Source organism: Danaus plexippus, chromosome 26, assembly GCF_018135715.1.
Source record: "Danaus plexippus chromosome 26, MEX_DaPlex, whole genome shotgun sequence".
NCBI classification, from domain to species: domain Eukaryota; kingdom Metazoa; phylum Arthropoda; class Insecta; order Lepidoptera; family Nymphalidae; genus Danaus; species Danaus plexippus.
Genome location: NC_083554.1, coordinates 6,601,752 through 6,615,318, shown reverse-complemented (window position 1 = coordinate 6,615,318; position 13,567 = coordinate 6,601,752). Strand labels below are relative to the sequence as shown.

At 33.2% G+C, this 13,567-nt stretch overlaps 1 protein-coding gene across 1 annotated transcript; it reads right to left on the bottom strand.

Moving 5' to 3' along the window:
• Nucleotides 1-1,813: 1,813 nt before the first annotated feature.
• Nucleotides 1,814-4,711, bottom strand: LOC133319684 (uncharacterized). The gene is made up of 3 exons (XM_061524919.1): nt 4,438-4,711; nt 4,127-4,305; nt 1,814-2,923 (listed from the first exon to the last, which is right to left on the bottom strand). The coding sequence occupies exons 1-3, from the start codon at nt 4,604-4,606 to the stop codon at nt 2,570-2,572; spliced, it is 702 nt and encodes a 233-aa protein (XP_061380903.1). The 5' UTR covers nt 4,607-4,711; the 3' UTR covers nt 1,814-2,569.
• Between the last annotated feature and the right edge of the window lie 8,856 nt (nt 4,712-13,567).

The following is a 13,567-nucleotide window of genomic DNA, read 5'->3' as shown; positions in this document are numbered from 1 at the left end:
TTTGGATTCAATATAATAACGCATTTCGGGCGCTGCTCGGGCTGCCTCGCTCCTGTAGTGCGGCAGGGATGTTCGCGACAGACCGGGTTAATTGTTTCTTCGCTACTATGCGCAAAAGGTGTGGTGCTTTAATACGAAGACTACGGGGCAGCAACAACAGCCTCAATTAAAATGTAATTTATCAAAATTTACAGAGCCTATGATAAAGTCCGAAAACTTTTCAAAAATAACAAAACTCCAAAGATCTTGGGCATATGTTTTAAGGTTTAGTCATAATACTAAAAAAAATAATCAAAAGTCAAGTACTTAGAAAAACCTATTTTATCAGAACTCAACACATCTTTAAATCTCTATGTAGAATTGCACAATATCAATCAATTCCAATAAAACTTAGTAGTTTTCTAAAAGAAAAACTATCAATTCAAAATGTAAAATTATATCATTATCATCTTTCCTAGATGACGATAGGTTGATGAGAGTTGGAGATAGAATAAGTACATCAAGTTATAGTTATACAAAAAAACATTTCTACATTCTCACCATTTAGCAAAACTTATTTTTGAAAAGGAGCACTTACATAACATGTACACAAGCCCTTAATTATGGTTGGCCATTGTTAGGCAGACTGTTTGGTTTATTAATGGAAAATATCTAGCTAGACACCGTAAACAAATGTGTCGTATGTAGGCGTTTTCAAGCTAAAACACTTTGTGGAGGAAGATCACCCATTTTCGGATTTTATCTGTTTTCTGGTCTGGAATTTGCTGGGCCATTCTTTGTATTAAATCATAAGGTTCGCGGTGCAAAATTAATAAAGTGCTACTTATACATATTCATATGTCTACGTTATAAGTGTATACATTTAGACGCGGTGAGTGATTTGTCTAAAGACACGTTTATTGTGACTCTCAAACTATGTATTTATATCCCGTAGAGCAATACCTTCGGCAATTTTTTGCGATAATGGTCATAACTTTGTCGATACTGCCAGAGAATCAGGAGATTTTTTTTAATTAATAAGCGAGCTACTTTCAGATTTTACAATTCAAGAAAGCATAAAATTCATGTTTAGTCCTGCTTACACTCCTCATTTTGGTGGCATTGGGAAAACTGGGATAAAGTCGATTAAATTATATATGAAATGTTTTATGGGAAATTGCCATTTGACTTTCGAAGGAATTAATACATTATTTTCACGAGTTGAGGCAATCCTGAATAATCGTCCAATTTGTCTCTTATCAAGTAATGATTTTCTATCCTTAACTCCTGGGCACTTTCATATCGGAATAGCGTTATCTGCGCAGCTTTCCACACCATTAACATCCTGCAACGAAAGCAATCTATGACGTTACGCTCGCGTGGAGAAAATTCGTCAACATTTTTGGCACAGATGGAAAAGGGAATACATTTGTGAGCTCCAACAAAGAACAAAATGGCGAACAAATATAGCAACGTTAAACGTTGGTGAACTGGTATTGCTTATTGAGTGGCTGACATTACCACAACAAAGGGAACCATACGAAGACCCCTAGTTCACTCGTGCCCTTTGCCGACAGCCGCAGATATCCATGGTTGGAAGGGACCTTTCAACGGACGGGAGGATGTTCAGAACTTAGGCCCGTTTTATTTATCCGCATTTACTTTGTGACTATGAAGAACCGTCGAGAAATACAAGAACATTTAGAAGAATTGAAGTTGCATTTTAAAATATCATTAAGGCTGGCGCCTCTCTATAAAAACAACGAATAAGTATTAAATCCGATATATATATATTTTTGTGTGAAATGGAACTCGCACTGTATTGGATGGAGCATAATTTTTAAATTTAAGTTTATTGAGATCCAGACCTTTCTCTATCTAACGAATATTAACCTGTAATAGCAATATAATTGGTAAATCTTAAATGGAAGAGAATAAAGGTTATTTGGACGCAACATTCAGGGATATGTTTCATTGTACATAAGTTTTGAGTTCAATAGATTAAAATATCAATGTATATCCATGAAAAATAATACTGAACGTGAAAACAATTCTAAATATACATTCAATCATTCATTCATCATTCGTTACATTCAGTGTCACTTCATGTGTAGGTATTGACTGCATGTCAATAATTTATAACAACAATCTTTTCACATCCTCTGTATAGTCCCCGTGTGTTTCCGTTCCTTCCTCCTACACAGAGCGTCGTCCGTCCAAGCAGAATGTTCATTTCTTTTGTTGTCATGATTTTCTTCGTTATTTCGGTTCAATGACCGTTTCATCTCGCTTTTAGTTGATGAATTAACTTTAACTATAATATATTTTTAGTTTTTTTTTGCCTTCTATATTCTGTTCCCGACCCTCGAAGTTGGCGTCGTCTTTCGATTTGTGATATTTCTCTTTCTCTTTCTGTATGTCTATAAAGAACTGTCCGAGTTCATGTCTATGCACTTAAGGGTCACGCAGCCTCTCCCGGTTACCGGATCTACTTCATACAATAACAGTATGAAACCGTGAATCGCAATATTTAAAACCTTCTCGCTCGCAGCGGGCAGGTTATTCTGATAAGACTTTTATCCTTTCTCAGTTATAATCCACACTCTCTCTTGTACTGTTCTGTTCCGGATTCAAACAGTTTAATAATGTCTCGGGCGGCACAGTCTGCGTTGTTTTTCTCCATAGCGTTGAGCCTCTCAGTGACGTGTCGGCCAAGGAACCAGTACTGTGTCCCTGGCTCATCGCTCGCGAGAGGACTCACAGCCTTCGCTAGGTCTTCTATAACTCGAACACACTTATCGTTATGTTTCCGTTTGTCTCTCCGCCGCGGTCGGTCGGTTCTTTGCACTCTCTGTCTTATTCCGAGCGCTTCTTCCAAGTCGCTTGCTTCTACCTTGACTTCGATCTGTGACGTCGACTCTTTATAGTCTTGCGATGGATAATCCTGAAATAAAAAAAACACGAAATGAAATCATTTATTTTACTAACCACTTAACAAACATGATCATTCATAGTAAATTTTCTTGGATTATATTTAAAAAAAAACTGTCAATAGACTTATTAAATTGTAAAGTACTACACTCGGTGCCCGTCATAATGATTGCTGTGATTTACTTATGATGTGTTATAACTCATAACATTGACAGCTTAAAAATATAAAGGGTGTAAAAAATCATTACATATTTTTAATTGAAGTGTCTAATAACATAGATCAAAGTTGTTTAAATGTTATATTTCTCTGTAGTTTTTCCCCGGTTGTAGAGATTTATAGCCACCCACGTCACTCACATGTCACATCCAAACATTAAGTGGTAAGTACACATCTAAATATAGTCAAGTTGAATGGAAAATATATATTATGGTTTGTTTTTATACTACTCACAAACATTTATATTTTCAACACTATATTGTGGAATTCCACTGCATAATGCTTTAGGATTCCACAATATAATCTTAGTGGTGATGTTTCTTATATATTTCTTTTCATAGAATGTTTTTGTTTGTTGATACAACCTTCCTCCTACAGTACTGATGATTTTAATTGTTTAACTTAATGTTTTTTCTTCTTACATCAGGACAATGTCTTAATGAACAAAAAAGGTTTAGTATAAAATGTTTACAGAAATAAAATAGTACATGTTCAATTGACTTCTAGTAATTATTAAATTGTAAAATCTATTAGGAATTCTAAATAACTACAAACACTCAAAATGAGCTAACTACATAATATATATGTATTAAGGTAAGTTTCTTCCGGTAACATTAATTCATCTACTAACAGACTATTGCCGATATTGAATAATAACTCATAATTTATCATATAGACCACAGATTGTCATACAAATAACAATCTTTTTTCTAAAAATTTCCACAATGATTTAAAACTATTTCTGTGTAAAACATTTATCAATTTTCACATTTAGTTAGAAAAAAAAAAAAACTGATGAAACATAATTTGTTGTTGACAGTACATCAGCTTACTTATAACATTATGTCTTCTAATATTTTTAGTGAATTCATAATTCCATTCACTGTTCAGAGAAATGACTTAAAGTGTGACTTCAACTGTATGATATACTTGCTAAAATACTATCATTATAAAGTGTAATTTACAAGTAAGGCAGTTAGAAAAACTATGGTAACTTACATCATAATGGCTAGTATCATTTTTAATGGTTTGGAGGAACTGTAATGGCTTCCAGAGCGGCCAGCATGGTACATACACCTCAGACTGTGATCTCGCTGTCTCTTTGGACTTATCCACTCGACGTAAATTATGGTTAAAAGTACTCCTTATATTAACCCAGCGGTCTCTCACAGAGCGGGCTGGAATATTACAGAGACAAATGGTATATGGTAAAAAGTGGTTACAAGGAATTATCAATATAAGTACATATAATGGTCACATGACATTAAATATATATGAATAACATAAACAATGAATACATTATAACTAACCTGTAAATCCTCTTCCTAAATTTGCAGCAAATTCAGCGTAAGCCTTGTATTTCTGTTGAATATGATGATTGGTATTACCTACCGGCTTCCATATAAATTCTCTTTGTCGTACAAATTCTACCAGCTCTAACTCCAATTTACGTGTCCAATAACATGGTTTTCTTGGCATTTCATAAGATTTAATAGAATTCTAATGACAATCTTTTAACATATATATATATTTCTCTAATAAAAAGTTAAAGTTGAATTCGGAAACAATTAACAACATATAAACTTTACATCTGTCACTTGTCATCTGTCAAGATGTCAGATATCATAAATATACTACTTCCTCTTGATAATTTTGATGAATTGAAACGTAAAGAAGTGAAAATTTTAAATTTTTAAATATGTATAAATATATTTATGAATATATTTGAGTCTTAACACGAAAAAATTTCTCAAAAATATCCTCTGATACAGAAGACGGTAAACTTTTAAATAGATTTTTTAAAAGTGCGTACACATATAATTATGGTTCATATATACTTTATACTCAACTACTCATTCTTGTTATATATCCTGGTAGTGAGATAATATTATTTGCCAATACTCTTGACACACACACACTTCGACACACTATACGCAATTACGTTTGTAATTGCATACAGTGTGCCGCAGAGTTTGTAGCTTCCATTTATAATACAATAAGTATTAAGCTTCTTCAAACATACCGATAGAGTGTAAACATGTACCGTGCAGAGCGCGTAAAATTTACATACCCGTAATGGCCGCACATTAACAGCTCAGCTTGACATTAGCTCTTATCGAAAGCCACCGGATGGTTTATAACTTCCGTTTCCGAACATGGCGGCAGCAGCGCCCGTGGCTACTTTGCTACACCGCTAAAATGCACCTGTTGATTAGCACTTTTATATAGACTGACAGAGTATAACTTTTAACAGTTTAGCTTTAATTGGATCTCAACAATTCTATATTCCTTAAAATATTAAGAGTTTATATCCGATTTTCTGCCAGCTAAAGTATAATAAAACAAAGAGTGAAATACTTCTTTATACGTACCTATTTTTAGACATTAAAGCAACGTTAAGCTTATATTAGAATTTAATTTCAAACAGACAATATAGAATAAAGAAGTCATTGACACGACCTGAACTCGCACCTGCTATGTTCTCCTGAAATTCTGTTATGTTTTCCTGAAATTGCAAGCTGGAATCCCTTTCCTGTTAATGTTTAAGTTTATATTTTGTATTTTTTTTGAAACTAGATATGTTGTTAAAACAGATTGTAAAAGACAGATTCATAAACTTTATACTTGAAATTATTAGATGTAATTTTTTTACTATAATATAGTAATAGGTCTTGTTAATTTTCTTATTTATATATTGTATATTTAGTTTCACGTAAATAAGAAGCGTCTCGACATATTAGCGTTACGATACTGCTGTCAGTTTGTTGTCTTGTTTGTTCCCGCTGTCCACAGCCCATAGTTCAATGATCAATCACACTTCAAGATTGTCGTTCTTCAGACAACTTGATTGCATGTCCCTGGACGTTTAATTTTACTATTTTCGTATATCAGAAATATTTTGTTTTGATGTAGGTGTTATGTTTAAGATGTAAGTAGGTACTTACATTGTGTGAGGTTTTATATAACCTACTTATCGATCACTGCCTTATCTTAAAAATAAGATTCATAATTAAATACTGTTTCATATATATTGTTGGCGTATATTGAAGTAAGTGAATTTAGAAAGTAATTATTTGATAAGCCAGAGGTATTCATAGGGCAGCAAAACAGTGCAGTTGATACTTTTGGTTGAAGTAATTGAATAATTAGATTTATGTGAAATCTTATGAAATATAAATTAGGTAATTCATAAAATACTAATGTGGTTTCCTGCGGTCCGTGTTCTATTTGAAAAAGATATTTCACTTTTCGAAATCCAAAATTGTTAAATCTCAAATTTAATAAATAAATATATCTAGCGATAAATGTAAATATTTATTATCAGAATTGAAAATTTGATCATTACTGTATATAACTGATGTCTGATACTACACAATACCGTGTAATGTATTACCTACTATCTGTGGTTACAGGTACACGCATTCTATTTTAAGATTTATTTTCATAAAATAGTATACAATACTGGATGCGGTTAACAGTCAGCTGGTAGAACGATTCCATAATAGTATTTTTTCATATCGTATTTAAATAGAGAATCTATTTTAATAAAACGTGTATTTATAACTTTTGATGGTATGTTCTGAATGTACGTACTCGTAAGTTCAACGGAAAAGGAAGACATAAAGCGTGAACCCGCGGCAGATAACATAATGTGACAATGATAGCTAGAATCATAATGTACGAGTAATGACGACCTTCATATTAATGTGTTATATCGTTTTATAAGCTTTGATAACAAAAGTATTTGTAAGAGTTGGAAATACGGGGGAATGTCGGGGTATTTAATTTGACGCAACAATGTCTTTGCCAAGATAGATATATTGACCCTATGACCGAGTGGGGAAATTGAACCCAAAAATAGCAGGTAATGCAAGTATGAAAATAGACAGACTTGAATTCTTTATTAAGTCTTCCTTTGATATTTTTAGACCATCTTGTGCATCTACATACAATAGTACTATAGAAATATTGTTATTACATTAGGGGGCTTTGTCCGGTATTACGGCATAACGGCCATCGACAATATATAAGTGTAGGAAAAACGTGTCCGTAAGTATCAAGATATTAGGAAACTGCACGGTTGTGTTAGTTATGGAAGGTTTAACCAATTAGGACCCAGGGGATGTAGTCGGGGATGAGTTGGAAGATCACCTTCTCCGCATTCGAGTTCTGGAGCTTGAAAAAGAGCTGAAAAGCCTAACCTTCGGGTGACAGGTCGTAAACCTGAATTATTAGTATTCAAGTTCATCTTTTTATTTTTATGAAGACAAGAGTTTTTGTGGATACTAATTCGCATACGACTTTACCTAGCAATTATTTCTTTATTTATGCGTTAACTATGAAAAAAATTACAATATAAGTTAAAAAAAGTATATTTTTAATTGATTTTGCAATAACGTCTAATTAAAATTAAAAAAGCAAGTCAGAAAAATCTAATGTTAAAAAAAATAAAATAGGAGGTAGATTCATACAGGTGACAAACATAGTTTAATGTGAATTTGAAAATAATGAAGTAAGCTTAGAAAAACAAATGTAATAATAATAATAATATAATAATAATTTGTTTATTTCAGACAATTTACAGTCCATTTGTTATGTAGTTAACATGGAAGTTTTGTAAGTTAAGTTTGAAAATAATATTTTTTTATTTTTTATTTTAAATCACTGTGAAGTGTGTTTAAACGAAAGCCTAATTTTAAATTTAATTGTAAGTCCCAAAAACAATTGATCAAAAAACATACAACTAATCGTTTGGGATAAACTCATTTAGTATGGCAGAATAATCGGTGCACAAAATTCCGTGATTTAGGCAATCGGCTCTAATGCATTAGTTTCGTTACACACATCGATTTCATAAGTAGGATTAGTTCTCCCATAGCGCAGCACAAAAAAATGAACAGAACTGAATAAAAATAAAATATAATAAATACTGTCTTTTATAGTATGTATATCTATATATGTATGTACATGAAAAAACTAACTTAATGTTCTAGCAAAAATATGAAATAGTTTTGAAAACCTTTTTATATGTGAAAGAACGATAACTGAAACTAAAATATATAAAAACGGAATCAATGGTCTTCCAAAACTTCAACCAAAGGGGTGAAGTTTCACTGAAACAAGAAAAATTGCAGAAAATAGGAATTTCATTTGCAAAAAAATAAGAATCACAGAGGTATTCCTCTTTAGTAGATATAGAACGATAAACAGTCCGGTCTTTTTAAATTTTAATAATATTATAAATGCGACAAAATGTGAAGATGTGTGGGAGTTTGTAGGAATCCTTGTTGCTGTTTTGTACAAAAAGTAGTAAACTTTATAGTACTGTTTCTTAGACATAAGAAAAGAGACGAAACCTCTTAGTATTCAATGGATTCACCGTGCGGGTGCCGGGTCCCAGGGTAGGTTTAAGGGGCCCCTAACTAACGCGCGTTAAATGCTCACCTCCACTGTCCAAGCTCCTCTACCTACCTAACCAAATTTGAAAAGAACCTACTAGGGCTGCCTTCGAAGTACGTTCCAAGAATGAATTGAAGTGAGTTCTGCACAGGTCAAGTCTTTTAGTAGGTTGTAGAGATTTAGCCGTTATACCTCTCGCTCCCAATCCTACCGCGGATAAATCCACGACGAACCTCTTTCGAGTGAGTTCGCAAGTGAGCTCGTAATATTTCTTGACCTTGATGGTATGGTTTTTGGGGATGTTGGTTTTCCAAGGAACCGTAAGCTCTATCATCACAACGAACTTTAAAATTCTCGAATACATAAATATGTCTGGTCTGGAGGTCGACGCACAAATATCCTTGGGGATTTTGTATTGTTTTTCATAGGTATCCATCATTATAGTCCAATCCGAAGCCATTTTAAGGATGGAGTAAGGCTTGACATTTGATTTTATAGCCCTGGTTCCTTCTCTCACAAAACCTATTGATTCCTCGTTTGTGGTTATTTCCTTTTAGTGCTGATGAGATGCAAAAATCTCCTATGTCTAACCACTCGTTCTGCATTTCTAAACTCATTGCATGGATCTTATATTTATCATTCTCCTCTTACCAAATAAAAGACTTCAATATATCCGTATCTTGGACTTTCTTACTTGATCCTAACCCTACTCTGTTACTTTGTGCTCCTATCATAAACTTCTTGTGGAATTGAAGCCTTGACTTTAGCTTTGGGACATCTTTGTCTTTTGGGAGCGATGTATCGACGTCATCATGGGATTTCCCCAGGATATATCTCTTGGAAACTTTCAGGTGTTTATAGAGCTCCGATGGCCTTTTTAGACTCATCCCAAAACTATTGCGATCCCTGAATAAAGCCGATGAATCAGCCGTTAGCGCGAGCCCGAGCCACAACTTCAGCATCTTCATGACGCCTGCATCTAACTTTGACAAAAGGGTTTTATTAAAATCATAGACGAGGAAAGGCCAATTTAAATGTGAAGTTAGGTAATTATCTTAGATCCAAGCTTTTTTAACGTTACTGATCTGTTGGCTATCTACCTTGTTGAGATCATTTAAATAGCTATCTACTATACCTTCTAAAGATGGAGTACGACCTATATTATCAATCTTGCGACCGAGAAATTTAAATGGTGCATTTTCTGTAACCGTAGAAATGCATTGACCGCCTAACGATAATCCCGGATCGTATGAGGTGTATCTTGTATTCCGCCTACCGAGACACAGACAGTGACATTTACTTGGTTTTGTTCTTGATCCATCGGTCCACTCACAGAATTTATCCACTTCATCTGTATTTGACAGTGTTTGGGGTTACGTGTCAGTATTGCGAGATCGTCATAGAAAGCTAAAATGGATTCCGTGTATTTATTATTAAACTTGAACCGATATCCCCATTTTTTCTCGTTGTTGATTAATTTATCTACTAAGATGTTAATTACAATACAATTGGAGATAAACAGCAACCTTGAAATAGTTCTTCATTATAACTAGGACTTATTTTTAGTTATATAGGCTATAATTTATCTCGAAGTTCGTTGTAGTTCCCGCAATTTGAAGTTGTATTATGTGTGAAGTGAAGTGTTGCAGACTATAGATGACGTTGTCTATTTAACAAACTTCATACATTTCTCAGGGAACCTATTTTCGAAGCGGAAACGAACGAAGATGTAGATAGAAACAACGAAAAAATATTTAAGTAAATGTTTCATGACAAAACTATTTGAGTACTACAAAATTATAATTTTTCTTTCATCAATTCTAGATCAATTTAACTTCCCGAGACATTATGGTGTGGATCTTTATGTGAAAATGTCATCACGGAGAAATGAGTACAATATTCGAAAGAAAGGAAAATGTTCGGGCATTTAGTTTTATTCCCACACGCGTACAATACGTACGATACGATCAGTGTAGAGCAATTATTGTTGGAGTGTATTGGAGTTAAATCGTTTATATTGTAGTAAACAGTAAAGAGACTGTGGGTTCATGTAAAAAAAAAAACAGATTTAGAACGACCGATAATGACCACTATTATATGAATAGCCGCCATTTTCATGGAATTTTTTCAAGCTTCTGCCTTAATAAAAGTTATTGCGGTATATTTATATAAACGACTTGTTATATTTCGGGCTTTATAAGAGTTTTATATTTATTATGAGATATTACCTTTATATAAATAAAAGAGAACGTATGAATGTTACAAACACAAATATTCCGGCACACGCGACGGTCGATTATTCCTAATATCACCATTATTTTATGTAGACGCCGTGTCGTATCCGTGCCCTTATTAAAAAAAAGCAGGCACAACAGACGACAACTTTATTACAAGGTTATGCTTACAGTTCCTGTCTGATGTAATTTGATACACGGCGATGGTACCTCCAGGTCCCTCTGGACCTCATGACCTGAACACCTGGACACTTGGAACCTCCTGCTGCCTAAAATATTTGGTGTTTAAATCTGATTACAAACAATTCATTACAAATTTTTAAATTTATTAAATTTAAGGGTAATATTTATAATATTTAAGGGTTTAAATTTAAAGTTTGTTCAAAAGTTCAATTACTTGTTAGTTTTATTCTATTGTCAAGTTAATTTATTTTTTAGTATTATATTTACTTATTTATTATTTTATTCCATATTTGACGATACAGTTAAAGTGTACTAATACTAATTTTATTTTTGTAAATGTGAATATTATATCTTAACATATATGACAATGTTGACCTTGTAAATCTGATAACGCGGTATTCAGAAGTAGTATTATGGAATATAATTCACGATATTCAGATGGGAAGGTAATTGGAGCATTTTTGAACCTGAAAGGCATTGTAGGAAATTCCTATTGTTCAAACATTCTGGAATTAATATTAACTATGAAGCCTGTTATCAAAACGCCTTGTTTAGACATCAAAAGTTGATGGCAAACCGAAAGGAAGATCAGGAATACTAAACTATCTCGAATGACCTACATGGTTCAGAATTTTTGTGATTAGAGGTAGACGATTACTTTTGACATGAATTCATTGAGACAGCGATAGTCTTTAGCTATTATCCGCTTTTTTACCTGAAACATTCTTTTTTTTTGGAATTAACCATAGGCTCTGTAGGGGTAGTTCCACTCGTAAGTTATAATAATTTACGAATAGGATCTTGAAATATTTTACGAATTTTACAGTAAACTTTTTCTTTGTGCCATTCGGAAAAGCGACAAGGTTTTTTATAGATAGGAGATGTGTTTCCAGTGTAAATAGAATGTTCTATGGCATTAGTACAAGATAGAGGTTCGTTTTGTACATGGAATACAACCTTATATTCGAAACAGCAATCAAGACGGCAGTTCTCTGCCTCTTTATTTAAGTTAGAACAACGAATTAAACTGAATACGAATTTACATCGATTAGAACATGAAAAATAATTAGAATTACAATTGTGAAAACATTTCGTTATTTTGTCGGTTCCATTCATGAAGTGACATGTCTCTGCAATGGAATCTGTGACCTGAAATCTGTATTTAAAACTGTAACATTAAACTTTTAATTTGGTTTGATAGAGACTAAGCAATTTGCAACATAAACACCACCAGTCGAGGTGTGGTCTAGCGCGGGAGTTTCACTGTTGTGACAAAGGTCGTTGTGACCAAAGGAGTAACTCGATCCAGGCCAAGCCGGTGGGAGTTGATATAAATAGATCGATGAAATTGAATTATAACCTTCTGTCCATTTAAAAAAATTGAAATGGAACTATAATCTATTTTAGCATCACAAATTCGAAGGAAACCAGTGCCAAAGATATGATAAGTGAAAATTAAATTGCTCCTTTTGCTTCACTGTAGCTATTTGTATCGTCGATGCTTCTTATTTTGAAATTTTAATCATATTTGAGGTTTATTCGGGCTCATGAGTTAAATATATTGTTTAACCATATTTATGCTCGCACCGGTATCAATAAGAAAGCTGCGACACTTAGGTAATTGTGTTATAAACATTTTTGTATACGGTGGAGACACTTTACATGATTGGAACTAGCATTAGAATAAGAAAAAAGATTGGAATTAGAAACGACACATAGGGCTTTAAAGTACGATTTAGTAAAGATTTTGCAAGGCTTAGTTCCCTTTTTGGCTATTCAAGTGTAAAACTAGTAAACGCATTAGCATTACGAATTCCAAAAATTTAAATAAAAATGGGAATAGTATTCATGCTATTTAAAAAGCACGTTTTCGGTAGAAACGAATCTGAAATCTCTTTTAGTTAAAAGATTAGTGGTGATCGACTACATCGCCTCCAGATTGTTATTTGTGCATTACATAGCTTGTACTTGGTTTGGGGACAGAATTTTAACCTTGCCATTCTTAAATTCTTAAATTGTCTTTTAACCACATTGATGCCCAAAATTTTTACAGTAATTACAGGATTTTAGATCAGAATTGTAAGCATTTAATGACAATGAATTAAATTTTAAATAACGCATAAAGTTTTTGTAGAATATAGAATTATTAAAGTTGGTTTTAGATTTGTATTTCGTGTGAAGACAAGATTAAGTTTGTGATCTAAAATTGGAACACATTTTTTTGAAAATAATTTTTATTGTTAAATTTATTTTTTTTAGTTCAAAAACAAGAAGAAATGAAAAACAGCGGAAGAAAAAGAATTCGAGAGTGAGTTAGATGCATCGTCTCTAGCTGGTTATACTCTTGTTGAAGGAGTACGTGATCTTAAGTTTTTACATTTGCGCCGAAGTGCTGGAGTGGGCTCACGATGGAGAGTAGACAGCGGCTTAACGTCAACCACAGATTTATAGTGAAACGAAACTCTTTAAAAACAAAATTAATGTGCCAGTATAGTATGACGGTTTACTGTGTAGCACATCCTACTTCTGACACCAGAATTCATTTTTTTAATAATTCTACTTTTAATCCCCATTACACTTGTACCCAACTTATATTTAACCCCAAAAATATATAGAAAATTAT